Source organism: Meles meles, chromosome 2 (assembly GCF_922984935.1).
Source record: "Meles meles chromosome 2, mMelMel3.1 paternal haplotype, whole genome shotgun sequence".
In the NCBI taxonomy this organism is placed as follows: domain Eukaryota; kingdom Metazoa; phylum Chordata; class Mammalia; order Carnivora; family Mustelidae; genus Meles; species Meles meles.
This window is the reverse complement of record NC_060067.1, coordinates 89,577,373-89,593,827: the sequence shown is the minus strand read 5'-3', so window position 1 is coordinate 89,593,827 and position 16,455 is coordinate 89,577,373. Positions and strand designations below refer to the sequence as shown.

General features: G+C 32.8%; 1 protein-coding gene across 10 annotated transcripts in view; it reads left to right on the top strand.

Moving 5' to 3' along the window:
- KIAA1109 (KIAA1109 ortholog) overlaps positions 1–16,455 on the top strand; it is a 217,396-nt gene that overhangs the window by 147,876 nt on the left and 53,065 nt on the right. For all 10 annotated transcript variants that reach the window (XM_045987369.1, XM_045987360.1, XM_045987353.1 and 7 more), the window contains 5 exons: positions 4,542–4,786; positions 7,854–7,959; positions 13,338–13,435; positions 14,210–14,395; positions 15,979–16,147. In XM_045987369.1, the coding sequence (XP_045843325.1) occupies positions 4,542–4,786; positions 7,854–7,959; positions 13,338–13,435; positions 14,210–14,395; positions 15,979–16,147 (804 nt within the window). The remainder of the gene's footprint in view (positions 1–4,541; positions 4,787–7,853; positions 7,960–13,337; positions 13,436–14,209; positions 14,396–15,978; positions 16,148–16,455) is intronic.

The following is a 16,455-nucleotide window of genomic DNA, read 5'->3' as shown; positions in this document are numbered from 1 at the left end:
AGTCAGGTAAAAAATACCAGTTACATCTTCCTTGAATGACCAGCAGGGACCCTTTTTTATTTGAACTCTTCAGAGCTATTCAACTATTGAGGCCATTTCTAATCAAACTTAAGTTAAATCAATTTCCACCTTTCTTCATTTCTTTATAGTCTGAATAACTTGGTTTATTTTCTCATTGGTGAATTGGGTGCAAACCAGAGGTTATTTGGCTTCTTCGAAATAGCTACTTTTATAAGATATTGTGATCCTTATATACTCCCTCCAAAAATTTTTTGCTGCTGTATTTTTATTCTGGAACTTACCATATATAAAAAGCATGTAAGTTATATACACATAGTTTCAAGAATAATAAAGAACTGTGACCTTACCAACCAATTATACAAACTAAGAATGAAAACATTACCAGTACTGTGAAGGCTCCTTCAAAGAATATTAGCACTACCAGATTTTCTTCAAGACTCTTAATGGAATAACCACTAACCATAAATTTTGTGTTACCCATTCCTTTGCTTTTCTGTATAGTTTTACCATGTATGTATATACTATATACTCATAAATGGCTTGTTTTGAAATTTATTTGTATGAACTCCCACTAATGTATTTTTTAATTGGAAAATTTTTGCTATACATTTTGTTTGAGATTCATCTATTCATTCATGTATCTGTGGTTCATTCAGTTTTCACTAACACCTAATAGTCCATTAAGTGATTATTACAACTTAGCTACTCTACTGTCGATGGATCTTTGGCTCATTTTATATTTTTGCTATTACAGTTCTCACATACATCTCTTAGTACTTGTGCATGAGTTTCTCAAGGATATTTACTTAGGAGTGTTACAGCTAGATTGTAGGGTAAATGCATCTTCAATTTTATTAGAAAGTACAAAATTGTTTCCCAAAGTACTTGTGTTCACCAGTATTTACTGTCCTTCCTGTATTAGATTAAGAGTTCCCATTATTCCACATCCTTGTCAACAATTGGTATATTCTGACTTTTAAATTTTTGCTTTGTATGGTAAATGTGGAATGGTATTTCACTGCAATGTTAATTTATTTTTCTTTAATTAAGCTGATTTTTTATTAAGATATCCTTATATGTTTTCTTTTATGAAGTGCCTGTTGATGGTTATTGTTTTTTGCACATTTTGCCATTGAATCGTTTGTATTTTTTTTTGTCCACAGGAATTCCTTATATGTTTTATGTTATACTTTTAGTATTATAGGTTTAACATACATTTTCATCTCATTAGAGGCTTATTTCACTTTCTTGTCTTTTGACCGACAAATATTCTTAATTTTAAAGTAATTGAATTTACCAGTATTTTCTTGGGTGATATGTATTTTTATATATTAAAGAATTTCTTATCTTCTCAGGATTATGAAGCTATTCTCTTATGTTTTCTGTTAAATGTTTTTCAATGTTTCTTTTTAAGTTTTTAGTCCATATGGAATTATTTTTTTCTTTAATTTGATATGCATTTGTCTAATCAGTTACTGCACCATCAGTTACTGACTGATCTGTCCTTTTTTTTGGTTGATACATAGTCCATTATTGTTATCTCTTAAGTGCTGATATATGTCGGGTCTGTTTCAAAGTTCTTTATTATGCTTCATTGGCCTATTTGCACCACCTATTTACAGTCTCATATTGCTATCTGACATTTTTTTAAGGAGTTATCTTGATTATTTTTAATTACTCTTTCATATTCATTTTAGAAGTCAGTTTGTCAAGTTCTTTGAAGAAACCTATTTGGATTCTTACAAGAATTTTATTAAATCCATAGATTTACTTGGGGAGAATTGGGAATATAAGATTCTATTTATTTACTTGACAGAGAGCACAAGCAGGTTGAGTGGCAGGCAGAGGGAGAGTAAGAGGGAGAAACAGGCTCCCCGCTGAGCAGAGAGCCCAGTGTGGGGCTCTATCCCAGATCACAGCCTGAGCCTGAGTCGAAGGCAGACGTTTAACCCAGGCAGAGAATTGACAGTATTGATTAATACTGAGAATTGATATAATATTTAACTCTTCTATTCTCAAATATGTACTTCTTTGTCTCTTTAGGTCTTCTACAGTGTTTTTCTACAAAGTTTAAAATAAAATATTTCAACCTAAGGTTTTTGTGGCTCTGTCACAAAATATAATTATTTGCATAAATTCCTAGGTACCTTATGTTACTGTTATTGTTGTTTAGTTAGTACAAATGGGATATTTTGTAAAATGGCATTTTCTAATCTGGTGGTAAGATGTACAAATGCACTTGATCCTTTTATGTTAATTTTATACTCAGTGCCATAATGAACTTTTTTTTAGTGCTAACAAGATTCTTTAGAATTTCCTAAGTAGATACTTGTACCATTTGCAAATGATGCTTTTGTTTTTCTTCCTTTCCAGTCCTTAAGAATTTTTATTTCTTTTTCTTATTGTGCTCTGCTACAATGTTCAGAAAAGGGGGTATTGTGGGCATCCTTGTCTTACTCTTATTTCTTAAAGAAATCAATATTTCATCAATGTGATGTTTGCTATAAGGTTTTTCTAGATTCTCTTTATCAGGGAATTTAACAAAATTGACTTCTTAGTGTGTTAAGAGTTTCTATGAAGAGAAACTGGTGAATATTATCAGATGCTTTTTTCCTACATCTATTGAAATTAAAATGTTTTTTCTCCTTTATACCATTAATGTAAGTTGTATTACTGATTTAAACATGTGCATACATAGACATATATAAATATATATAAATACATATATGTATTTTTATATATTTACATGTATATCTTTATTCCTACTCCTAGCATTTTAACTTTTCTTTATTGAGAGGGATTTTTCTGAACGTTTAGATCTTTCTATTACTAGAAAGAGAAGCACTATGAAGGGAGCTTCCAGATTTGTCAGAGTCAAAAGTATTGGGCCTTTGGCTGTTGAGTTGACAATAAATTAGACTCATCTTGGCCATTTTTTCAGGGCATCCATGTGATATAGGATTCAACAAAGACAGTAGGTCAAAAGCCAAATAGGCATTTGGAACTAGGAAGATACGAATATTTAGGAGCAAAGTAAATGTAATATCAAATATCTAGACAGATAGGAACACATAGTTCTTCTCAAAATGAAGGAAAGGGACAAAAATAGCAAAAGAATGACCACACTAGTGATAAGGGATGACTTGAGGCCTAGGATTACTTCAGTCTAGATGTTTGTACTTGGTAATGCTGGTGGTAGTATAGAAATGGTAATTACACAGTAATTACACTGTGGTAGCCACCACCTTTTCATCCTGCAAGTGATAGTCACTGAGTTGCCTGGTTGGAGTTAGTAAGAAGTTAGAGCAGTCATGATCTGTCTGGCCACTCACAGTTGTATACAACATTTGGTGAAGAAACTTTTTTCTGTTTATGCCTAACTCATTTCAAGTATAAACATTATTGTATAGTTAGTGAATACAGTGAATGTAACATATGAGTGATCTTTTTTACTAGTATTTTGAAAAAAGAAAATTATTTCTGACACAATTGAGAGCACTAGGCACATTTATTAAATTATAATATATATATAGGCAAAATAAACTAATGATGTTTGAGTGGAGAGAATTGGTAATATATAGAACAGTTTAAGACTTAATCTCAGGAAACAAACTGAGGGTTGCTGGAGGGGAGTGGTGTGGGAGGGTTGGGATGGCTGGGTTATGGACATTGGCGAGGGTATATGCTATGGTGAGTGCTGTGAATTGTGTAAGACTGATGAATCACAGACCTGTACCCCTGAAACAAATAATACAGTATATGTTAAAAAAAGGAAAAAAAGAACAGTGTAAGACTTTATTGGTTGCAAAGGAGCATGTGTGTATACATTACACAGTATATACAATGGGTGATAATAGATCTTGATTTTAACAAGGCTTTTTCTACTCCTTAATACCTTCATAAATAGCTGGAGAAATATGGCTTGAATAATAATATGGTTGTATATTTATAATTATTTGAACAATTGCATGCCAAATTATTGATTTAAGTGTTTAGAACCAACAGTAGTTTTAGTAAACTAAAACTCACAGCATATCCTTATTTGGTATATGGTCCTGTTAATAATTATTGTTAAGGTCAAAAATACATGTGTTTGCATAATTTTATACCTGGTGAATATTTTCAGTGAGTACAAAGATTTAATAGTTTTCACTGAATCACTTATAGGAGCCTAGTTGTTAGGTGCTGACTTCTCTGCTAATAAAGCAGAATGAATGTGAATATGGATGATAATTTTTTTTACACTTAATTTCTCTTGTTAAAACTCTTCTGTGATAAGGACAGTTTCTTTCTGTTCTACCTTCTGTGAAATAAAGAACATTAGTAGGTGTTTCTCTGGCACTTTGTAGGCTTAATAAATAATACTTTCTGGCGTAATAATACTGACTGACTGTTGTACCCATGCGTATATATAAGGATTTGTTTTATTTGGGATATGTATGCATTTTTTTAGAAATCATTTTTTGAACAAAGGAGTGAATGAGCACTGAACAAACAGTAACTTTTCTTATGTCTTATAGGTGCACAGACCAGGTTTACATTTGAGCTGCCAAATCACAGATTACGTTTTACTTCGAAAGTTTCTGCCACAGATATGTCAACCATTCCTCCTTCTGCCAGTCTCAACCTTCCTCCTGTTACTATGTCAGGGAAATACATAATGGAAGAACATGATAGTTATTCAGATCAGGTGTGGAGTATTGATGAACTACCTTCTAAACAAGGGTACTATTTACAGGGAAATTATCTACGTTGTGTGGCAGAAGTAAGTACTTTTTAATTCCCTTATGCTTTGTCATTTAGGAGTCTTGAAGCTTTAGGTCTAACTTTCAGGACAGATCATTAAATCATTTATTCTTATAGAATTTTATACCAAACCTGGGGTATGTGTTTGTACACATGTGCGTATATTTCTGTCTCTCTATAGTTTTATGTAAATATGCTTTTTTTATTACTCATCTTTGAATTTGTACTTCTTACATTAGGTTTCATATCTTTCTCCTTAATACTTTATGGTTCATTTGGTTATAAAAAAGCTAATAGCACTTATATGCATTGACTTGTATAATACTTCAATCAATCCTAAGAGGCATATATATTTGTTCTCATTTTGTAAGTGAAAAATCTGAGGCTTCAGGAGGTTACATGATTCATCAGGAAGACATAATTATTAACAATCTTTTTTTCATATTTATTAGCAATCTAAAGGTCATACAAATAAAATAATTACAGTTAAATTCAGACTAATTTCTTTACTAAGGGAAGTTGAAAACCAGCATATGTGATTCCATCATTATTTTTTCACTTTATATTGTTACAACTGTCATAAGTTTAAAAAACCTTCTGATACATATTTTTTACTTGACTTGTGGTAAGCAAGTCATCTGTTATTATGCTAATTTAATATAGCAGAAAGTTAAAGCTGAAAGGAATGAAATAACTTCCCTAAATCTTTCCACAGTCAAATGAGCAATGTAGAATTCTTACACAGTGTGGGTGTCAGCTTTCTTTGTCAGTTTGTCAGAAACAGTGGCAACTTTATCAAAAAGCAACTTTCTAACTATTTCTTTTTGTAAGTTTTACTCTCTAGAATGTGAAGCATCTGTGAGAGTGCTCTTTGAGTTCTTTGCTAGAAATATTAGCGCTATGGGAGATATTTAAGTTTGGTTTACCTTCTTTAGACACTGCTTAACCTGCTGCCTCTCTAAAGGTTAGGATTTCTTTATATGAAAAGTGAGTGTACAAAAAAAATAGTATATAGCAACACGGGGGGGTAGGGGGATAGGAGAAGAGTAAATGAAACAAGATGGGATTGGGAGGGAGACAAACCATAAATGACTCTTAATCTCACAAAACAAACTGGGGGTTGCTGGGGGGAGGTGGGATTGGGAGAGGGGGAGTGGGCTATGGACATTGGGGAGGGGAGGCGAACCATAAGAGACTATGGACTCTGAAAAACAACCTGAGGGTTTTGAAGGGTCAGGGGTGGGAGGTTGGGGCAACCTGAGGGTTTTGCAGGGTCAGGGGTGGGAGGTTGGGGGAACAGGTGGTGGGTAATGGGGAGGGCACGTTTTGCATGGAGCACTGGGTGTTGTGCAAAAAGAATGAATACTGTTACGCTGAAAAAATAAATAAAATGAGAAAAAATAAAAATAAAAAAAATAGTATATAAAATTCTAGAAGTCAGATATTTATTTAAAAGGTAGATTATAAAGCATATTTTGTTTGTGTTTTCTATTCTGAAAAATACGTGCTCCAAACTCTAGCAATACTATTCTTAATACCTCATTTGACAGAAAATAAATCTGATACAGTATGTTGCATAATTCCTTACTAATATTGGCTATTAGTGAGGTATAAAGTTTGTAATTGGGGAAGAACACAATCCCAGATTTGCTACGAATGCAGTTAAATACAGACTCTTGAAAGAATCTAAAGTTGCATTCCTCAGACAGTTGCCTGTTTTACTGTGGCTTAAAATAAATACACATGAAACTCATCTTAGCCCATTCTGTACTACTCTATACAAAATAAAAAGTGACTGGTGCAACTTAGACTTTATGTGACTTCTCATTTAAGTAAAGACTACTAAATCTATTTTGATTTCTTAATTTGTTTTTTAGCCTGAATATATGTGGTGTATTAAAGTACAAAATCACAGTGAGATATACGTGTCTTTTTCTAAATTTTTTTTTATTTTAAATTTTTTATTTTCAGCGTAACAGTATTCATTGTTTTTGCACAATACCCAGTGCTCCATGCAATATGTGTCCTCCATAATACCCACTACCAGGTGCACCCAAACTCCCATCCCCCGCCCCTTCAAAACCCTGATATTGTTTTTCAGAGTCCATAGTCTCTCATGGTTAGTCTCCCCCTCCAGTTTCCCCCAACTCCCATCTCCTCTCCGTCTCGCCCCATGTCCTCCGTGTTATTTCTTATGCTCCACAAGTAAGTGAAACCATATGATAATTGACTCTCTCTGCTTGACTTATTTCACTCAGCGTAATCTCTTCCAGTCCCGTCTATGTTGATACAAAAGTTGGGTATACATCCTTTCTGATGGAGGCATAATACTCCATAGTGTATATGGACCACATCTTCCTTATCCATTCGTCCACTGAAGGGCATCTTGGTTCTTTCCACAGTTTGGCGACTGTGGCCATTGCTGCTAACAAAGTGGCAAGTTTGAAGCATTTGTCTTTCTCATAAGGGTGTTTCAACTTATCTTTACTATAATACTCAGCTTCAATTCTTCCCAGAAATCTTACACTTTATACTAATTAAAGAGATATATCAAAGCTGGTTGAATATATCTGATTTGCTATTTCATGCGAATATTAGCCTCATGAGAGCCATGATTTTGTTGTTTTTATTCACAGCTATGTCCTTAACATATAATGATGTACAAAGTAGATGGTCAATAAATATTTGAATGTGCAAATAAATTTACTTTCACGTGTAATGATACTTGTCCATGGTTCTACCACTAACTATAATAGTAGTCATTGAAAATAAAAAGTACTCTAGACAAAATTTCAGTTTTGAGATTAGCAGGTTACATAAAGTATAAATTTCATTCACTCTTGAAAGATAGAAAAAAGATACTTTATTGACTCCTGTTATTAAAAAAAAATTAAGGAATGACCCATGATAATGTCAGACCAGTAAATATTGGGCGATCTGAATATTTTTTTAACCTGTTTTTCAAATAATATGTTGATAATTCATTGTTTTTCTTCAGAGTTTGGGTTGACCTATGTGAGCAAAAGAGGTATTTACAACTAATATAGTGAATATTGTTAATCTAATATTCTGATTTTGCTTGGCAGGTTGGTTCCTTTGAACATAATCTCACAACTGATCTTCTAAACCACTTGGTATTTGTACAGAAAGTGTTCATGAAGGAAGTTAATGAAGTAATACAGAAAGTTTCTGGTAAGATAATCTGGTACCTTGTAATATAGAATATATAGCAGATTTTTATTCTCAGTGGGCCCATGATGTTTCATTTATCTGTGGTATGAGTATTGATCTTATCATTTAGATATAGTTGTTGAGTAACTCCCTAAAACTCTGCATTCCTTTTCTGGCTTTTCCACCTACAGATTCTTTTGCTTATTACTTTTGTCATTGTATAATATATACATTTATGATTTATAAATTTCACAAAGCTCCTTTATGCTTCTTCCCCACCCCCACAAGAAGAGCTAACAGTATATGTCTATTAACCAAACTTATATTACTCATTTGGGAGCAAGATATGGATCAAGATAAGATTTTAACTTTATACCATATGATGACTCTGCTTGTTACCCAGTAAATCATCTGTAGTAACCCTTATATTTTTATTATGCATCAAAAGTAGATTACAAATGAGCATCTTAATAACAGTTTTATATTTAAAGAGGAAATATATGTTTGATTTTAAAAAGATTCATAAGATAAAGTGGTCATATGCTTTACATATACATATACATAAAAGTATATCATATTCATAAGATAAAGTTTTAAGAGGTATTAGAATGGAAAATAAGTTGACTGCATAAAAATTCTTGAGACTAAATATTTCCAGTATGGATATAATCATGTTAAAATAATAGTGAAGCCACATCTACAAATTACTATCAAGAGGAGATTCCTCCATGTTGATGAATAAATTCATTCACTTAACAGATTTATTAAGTATTTGGGTATTCAATTATAATTTTAATGAGTTCTATGAATGACAAGAACAGGGTGCTGTGTCTGTGCCAGAGGAGAAGCTAAACTAGTTGAAGAAATCAGAAAAGACTCTACAGAAGAAATCCTGTTCCCAAACCTCATAAATGAAATCTCTTCGGCAAGAAAGGAGAGGTAGAGAAGATGCAGGTAGAGCTTAAGGACAAGTATTCAATAAGGCCCCAAAGGGGGACAAAACTCATTGCAGTAGGGAATTAAATTGTGTAGTACCCATGTGAACAGATTTTCCTGATTCTCATGGGCTGGTTCTGATTTTATCTGAAGTCAGGGAACTACTAAATGATTATATTGAAGAGGCACAGTAGAGCTATAGAATTTCACAAGTTAAGTTTTAAAAAATTAGCTCAATTGGTAGCCTTGGAATTTTTCTGAAAATAGTTGAATACAAACCATTAAGTAAGAAGAAAAAATAAATAGCAAAGTTCTTTCTGCCACTGAAGGTGCCTCTGTTTGGGGAATATACAGAAGTTTTAATGTGGCCCATTTACCTGATTAAAATTGCATTAGAAAATTGAGATATGGAAGTTAAGAATATTTTAAGCTGGTTGGTTTGTATGAGTTCTAAAGAATATTTTCAAGTCTGTTGTTACTAAATATGTATAATGAAAAAACATAAAAATATATAGACTCTTTTTTTAAATAAATAGACTCTTAAAGTAATTTTGAATCTTTGATGGTTAAAAAGCTAACATTGTAGAGTTCTAGTATCAGACTAGCACTATGAGTTGCCCTTAAGGTAGTTTTGATGAAAGAGAAAGAAAAGCTTTTCTTTTCTTTTCTTTTATTTCTTTTCAGTGTTCCAAAATTCATTGTTTATGCACCACACCTAGTGCTCCATGCAATACGTGCCCTCCATAAGGAAAGGCTTTTCTTAACTTCCGAATTGCAGTCAGTGAGGAATTGCAAGTATATTCCTAGGTCTATGGAGAATGAGCTGGAAAGGAAAACTAGAAATTAACGTTCTAACCATGAATGTTTACTAATCACTGTGAAGAATCCAGATACCAAAGTCATTCAGTGGCTAGGTCTAATCCCTGAACCATTTCTTCCTGACAATAGAGTGAACTCTAGGAAAAGAGCTGAAAGTAAGTCATTTATCATCTAGCTGGCCCCAGGACCTTATGGAGCAGAGATTTTACAAAACCGGAGAGTGCTATTGAGAGGGAATACTTTGAACCCTTGTAGCCAAGTTTCTTAGTATTCTAATCTCTGTATTGCTTCCCTACTTTACCATAATCTTCATAGTTATTGCCTTATTTCTTTATTTCTTACACTTTTTCCTTATGCTTGTCTTTAATATTAAATTTAGCTCTAGGCATTTTCTGTTGTATAGAAATACTCATTACAGCAATCATTAAGTTTGTTAGTAAAATTCTTTTTTTGAGGAATCAGTTCTTACAATTTTACTGTCCACAGACTCTCTGGGTTTTAGAAAGATGTAGATAAGCACTGACCTAGTAAACAGAAGAGATTTAGTTTTGAATATGGACAGCCATCTTAGAAATATATAAGGAGGTTACCTTCTGAGAATTGGGCCAATTATATATTTAATTTAAAATGAGGTAAAAAAAATGTAGAGTTAATATAACTAATAGTGTCTCTAATATTTCTGTAAGCTAAAATTATGGTGCAGTATATTTTGTAAGAGGCAGAACTCTTGCTTTTAAATTTTAAGAGAAAAAAATTTCTGTGACTACATAAAAGATACTCAAGGCAGTGATAGGATCAACAAAACAAATAGGCTTTTTTTAAAAATTAACTTTTAGAGCAATTTTTGTTCCACAGCAAATTGAGGGAAGTTACAGAAATTCCCGGGTATCTCCTGCCTCCAGTCATGTATAGCCTCCCCCATTATCAACGTTCCCCACCAGACTGGCACTTGAGTTACAACTGATGAATCTGCATCCGCACACCATTATCACCCAAAGTCCATCGTTTACATTAGGGTTCACTCTTGGTGTTGTACACTTTGTGGCTTTAGACAAATGAATAATGACATGTATCTACCATTATAGTATCCTACAGAGTAGTTTCACTGCCCTAAAACTTCTTAGTGCTCTACCTATTTATCCGTCCCTTGGTCGCTTCCACATTTTGGCAATTATGAATAAAGCTGCTACAAACATCTGTATGTAAGCTTTTGTGTGGACATAAATTTTCATCTCCTTTGGATTGCAACCAAGGAGTATGATTGCTGGGTCATACGGTAAGAATATGTTTAATTTAATAGGAAACTACCAAAATCATCCAAAGTGGCTATACTGTTTTGCATTCTCACCAAGAATGAATGAGGGATATTGCTGCTTCATATCGTTATCAGCATTTGGTGTTTCAGTGTTCCAAATTTTGGCTATTCTAATGGATTTATAGTGGTATCTTACTATTGTTTTAATTTTCATTTCCTGATGATATGATGATGCTCTGTAAAGGACCTTTTCTTGTGCTTATTTACCATCTGTGTATCTTTTTAGGTGAAATGTCTGTTAAGGTCTTTGGCCCATTTTTTTTTTTTTTGAAGATTTTATTCATTTATTTGATAGACATCACAAGCAGGCAGAGAGGCAGGCAGAGAGAGAGGGGGAAGCAGACTCCCTGCTGAGCAGAGAGCCCCATGCAGGGCTTGATCCCAGGACTCCAGGATCATGACCTGAGCCAAAGGCAGAGGCTTTAACCCACTGAGCCACCCAGGTGCCCCTGGCCCATTTTTTAATCATGTTTGTTATCTTTTTTAGTTTTTAGAGTTCTTCGCATATTTTTAGACAACAGTCCTTTATCACATGTATTTTTTGGAATTATTTTCTCCCAGTTACAGTTTGTCTTCTCATTCTCTTGACATTGTCTTTTGTAGAATAGAAGTTCTTAATTTTAGTGAAGTGTAGTTTATCAGTTCTTTCTTTCATGGATTATGCCTTTGGTGTTGTATCTAAAAAGTCCTCACCATATGGAAGATTATTTATGTTTTATCTTATGTTATTTTATAGGACTTTATAGTTTTACATTTTACATTTTTATCTGTGACCCATTTAGAGTTAATTTTTGTGAAAGGTATAAGGTCTATGTCTAGATTCATTTTTTTTGCATGTCAGTATCCACTTACCCCAGCATCGTCTACTGAAAAAACTGACTTTCCTTCATTGTATTGCCTTTTTGTTTTTGTCAAAGATCAGTTCACTGTTTGGGTCTGTTTCTCGGCTTTTCATTTTGTTCCAGTGATGTATTATTTGTTTGTTCTTTCACCAACCCCACACTCCCTTGTCTACTGTAGTCTTGAAGTCAGAAAGTGTCAGTGCTCTAGTTTTGTTCTCCTTGGCTATTCTGGGTCTTTTGTCTTTCCATACATACTTTAGAATCAATTTGTTGATATCCACAAAATAACTTGCTAGATTTTGATTGGAATTGCATTGAATTTAAAACTGAAATTGGGAAGAACTGACATCTTGACAATATTGAGTTTTCTTGTTTATGAACATGAAATACCTCTCCATTTATTTAGTTCTTCTTTGATACTTTCCTCAGAATTTTAGTTTTCCTCATGTAGATCTTATTCATATATTGTTAATTTATACCTGATTAACTTAACTTTTGTGATGTTAATATAAGAGGAATTGTGTTTTTAACTTCAAATTCCACTCTTCATTATACAGTATATAGTATACATTATACAGTATACAGAAAAGTGATTGACCTGTAACCTTGTAATCCTGTAGCCTTGCAATAATCCCTTATGGGTTCCAGCAGTTTTGTTGTTTTTTGTGTTTTTTTTTGTCAGTTTTGTCAGATTTTCCACATATATAATCTTGTCATTTGTGAACAACAAAGATAATTTTATTTTCTCCTTCCCAAACTCTGTATCTTTTCTTTCCTTTTCTTGTATTATTGCATTAGCTAGGACTTTACGTATGATGTTGAACAGAAATGGTAAGAGGAGTCATCCTTGCCTTATACTTTATCTAAGCCTAGGGAAGTTTCAGGCTTTTCATGATTGAGCATATCATTTTAACTGTAGACCTTTGTAGATATTTTTAAATTGAGGAAATTTTCCTCCTTTTTTTTTTTTTAATTTGTAGGACAAACCTTTGCTGTCACACTCTTTATTATTAGGACGTATTACCTTATTTTAAAATTTCATCATCTTCAATGAATACTGTTACACTGAAAAAAATAAATAAATTTAAAATTTAGAAAATAAAAAAATTTCATCATCTTTATTTTTTCTTTTAATCTTGTTTGCAGCATATATAAATGTAAATAACAGGTTCACGTATTTGGTTTAAGAAATCAATTCAGTTTACTTTTTTCCCCTCAGATACATTTTCTGAGATATATAATTACATTTGTTTAATTATACACATAATGTTTTTAGTCCTTATAAAATGTTCTTAATAAATGCCTATATATGCAGTATTATCCCTAACTTACAAAAATCTGTGTCAGTGAAATGTGTCATGGCTACAGTCTGTACTAAAGAATAAGTTAATGATCAGAAAAAAGAAAATAACTGTTTTTGCACAAAATTATTATTATTTTCCTCTTAAAGTGATTGCCCCAGACCCTCAATTATTTAATCTTTTTAGGTGGGGAGCAGCCTATTCCTCTTTGGAATGAACATGATGGAACAACAGATGGAGATAAGCCTAAAATTCTACTCTATTCTCTGAACTTGCAGTTTAAGGTAACATATAAGTAATTATACTTTTCGAAGTATTTTTCTAAATATTTAATGTATTCTCATTGTAGGAATTCATATTATACATAAATGTGTGAGTAGAAAATAAAAATGAAGTATGATCCCATCCACTCAAGAGGAAAAGCTTTAGCAATTGAATGTCCTTTAGGACTTTTCTCTGTTTGTACTTTTATATATGCATATGTTTATGCATATATTTATGCTTGGATACCTTTTCATGTCAGAACATATAGATCAACTTTATCTTCCTTAATAGCTGTCCTATCTTTTATACAGTTGTAACAATTTATTTAACTGCCCCTTCTGATAAATATATCAATTTTTTCTAATTATTATAGCTGTAAGTTACTCTGTAAGAAGTATTTTGTACATTTGTCCAATTAACAGTAGTACCTTAATAGAAACCTTAATATTTCCAGTACTTAAGATAGCAATGTTGGGGCGCCTGGGTGGTTCAGTGGGTTAGGCCTCTGCCTTTGGCTCGGGTCATGGTCTCAGGGTCCTGGGATCAAGCCCCACATCGGGCTCTCTGCTCAGTGGAGGGCTTGCTTCCCCCTCTTTCTCTGCCTGCCTCTCTGCCTGCTTGTGATCTCTGTCAAATAAATAAATAAAATCTTTAAAAAAAAAAAAAGATAGCAGTGTTAAAATACTGTCACCTAACGATTAATTATAATTAACGAATTTAACTCATGAACAATTCAGATGTAAAGTACAAAGTATTAAAATAAAATTTAAGAGTTAAAAAATTCCCTGCTCTAGGGTATTCAAGTAACAGCCACTACTCCATCAATGAGAGCTGTGAGATTTGAAACTGGATTGATAGAGCTGGAACTTTCGAACCGACTTCAAACCAAAGCTTCACCAGGGAGTAGCAGCTATTTGAAACTGTTTGGTAAATGTCAAGTGGATTTAAATCTGGCATTAGGACAAATTGTCAAACATCAGGTGAGTACAGAATATGCTGATATTAGAATTTTGGCTTTTAAATACATATATTTAATATTATATTATATATTATATATAATTATATAAATGTATGTAAATTTGAATTACTTTATACTTTAAAAAAGAATGTAACATTCCTAAATTTCCAATTTTAAATTGGAGAAAGATGTCATTTAAGAAGGCCTATACATGGGGCGCCTGGGTGGCTCAGTGGGTTAAGCCTCTGCCTTCGGCTCAGGCATGTCCCAGGGTCCTGGGATCAAGCCCCACATCGGGCTCTCTGCTCAGCGGGGAGCCTGCTTCCCCCTCTCTCTCTGCCTGCCTCTCTGCCTACTGCCTACTTGTGATCTCTCTCTCTCTTTCAAATAAATAAAATCTTTAAAAAAAAAAAAAAAAGAAGGCCTTTACAGTTTTAGTTTGGCATTTCATTGAGTGTTTTTGGGTGGAGTATTGCTATAGTTTAGTGCAAGTGCAATCTCATGAAGCTTAATTCAGCATCTTCATAAATACTTGTTTATAATTGCTCTTGATTTTGTTAGAATTTTTTTTTATTTTAGCACTGTGTACTAACAATTGGTCAGTTTTTAAAATGTTACTAAGTTTCTTAACTGCCTGTTTAATATTGGCAAGTTTTGCATACTGTAATATTAAACATAGAAAGCTTTACATATACCAGGTTTTACGTATGTATGTACACATATATATTACACACATATTTGTATATAAGTGTATACACATATGTGTATATATGTCTATACATGTATGTGTATATATGTATAGAAAGTTGTACACACACATACATACACATTCACAGTAATAAATCAGATTTTGTTTTTTAAAAGTAAAATTTTCATAGCTCATTGGGGCATTTTTTTTATTCTTATTTTGCTAGAAATTATTATGTAGATTTTAACCTTTTTCCTTCTTTTATTTGAAGAATTAATTAAAGGATTATCAGTTGTACTTTCTAAATTGAATGGCTGTATTAAACATTATGTGGGGAAATGAAGAAAAATTTCTTGCCATTTTTAAAAAAACAGTAATTTTTTTCCAAATGGAAACACATATTAAGAAAAGAAAGGATCTAATTATCTTAGAACAGTTAATATGTTGACATTACGAATATGGACCTTGGAGGGCCTGGGTGGCTCAGTGGGTTAAAGCCTCTGCCTTTGGCTCAGGTCATGAACCCGGGGTCCTAGAATCGAGCCATGCTTTGGGCTCCCTGCTCAGCGGGGAGCCCGCTTCCCCTTCTCTTTCTGCCTTCTTCTCTGCCTACTTATATTCTCTATCAAATAAAAAACAAAACAAACAAACAAAAAAGGAATATAGACCTTGTTCTAGCTTTTCTATGAATTTTATGTATGACTTCATACTTACTTTTTATTTACCCATTCATGTTCTTTATTAATTTCAGGTGTTTATGGTATAGAATATAAGGAATGTATCATTGACAAATAAAACTGAGAAAAGTATACAGTAGTTCATTTGATGAATAATACTATTAATTGTTAAAACTTTTAGGTTTTTTATCAAAATGTCTTCCATTACTTGCTTTTATTGAGCTTTTAATTTTATTTTAGGTTTATGAGGAAGCTGGTTCTGATTTTCATCAAGTTGCTTATTTTAAAACCAGAATTGGATTAAGAAATGCCCTCCGAGAAGAAATCAGTGGTTCTTCAGATAGGGAAGCTGTGCTTATTACCTTGAATAGACCAATTGTTTATGCACAACCTGTGGCCTTTGACAGAGGTAAGATAAAGTCCATCAACACTATCTTGTTGGATTTAGAAATGTTTTGGCAATGTTGGATAAAAATCATCTGTAGTTTACCAGTGTAAATGCTTGATAGCTGAATGGCTCCTAATTCTGAAATGTGAGCATCCAAGAAAAATGTTTTGCTTATTCATTTTTTAAACTTACTTTACTTTTTTAAAGTCATTTCTTTTCTACATGGATATATAGGATGTCTGATTCAGAATTTTAATTGTAATGCTAAGTTTTTGGTTTCAAAAACTGTTGCATCCATTTTTCTGGCACTGTCTTTATTCATTTATTCT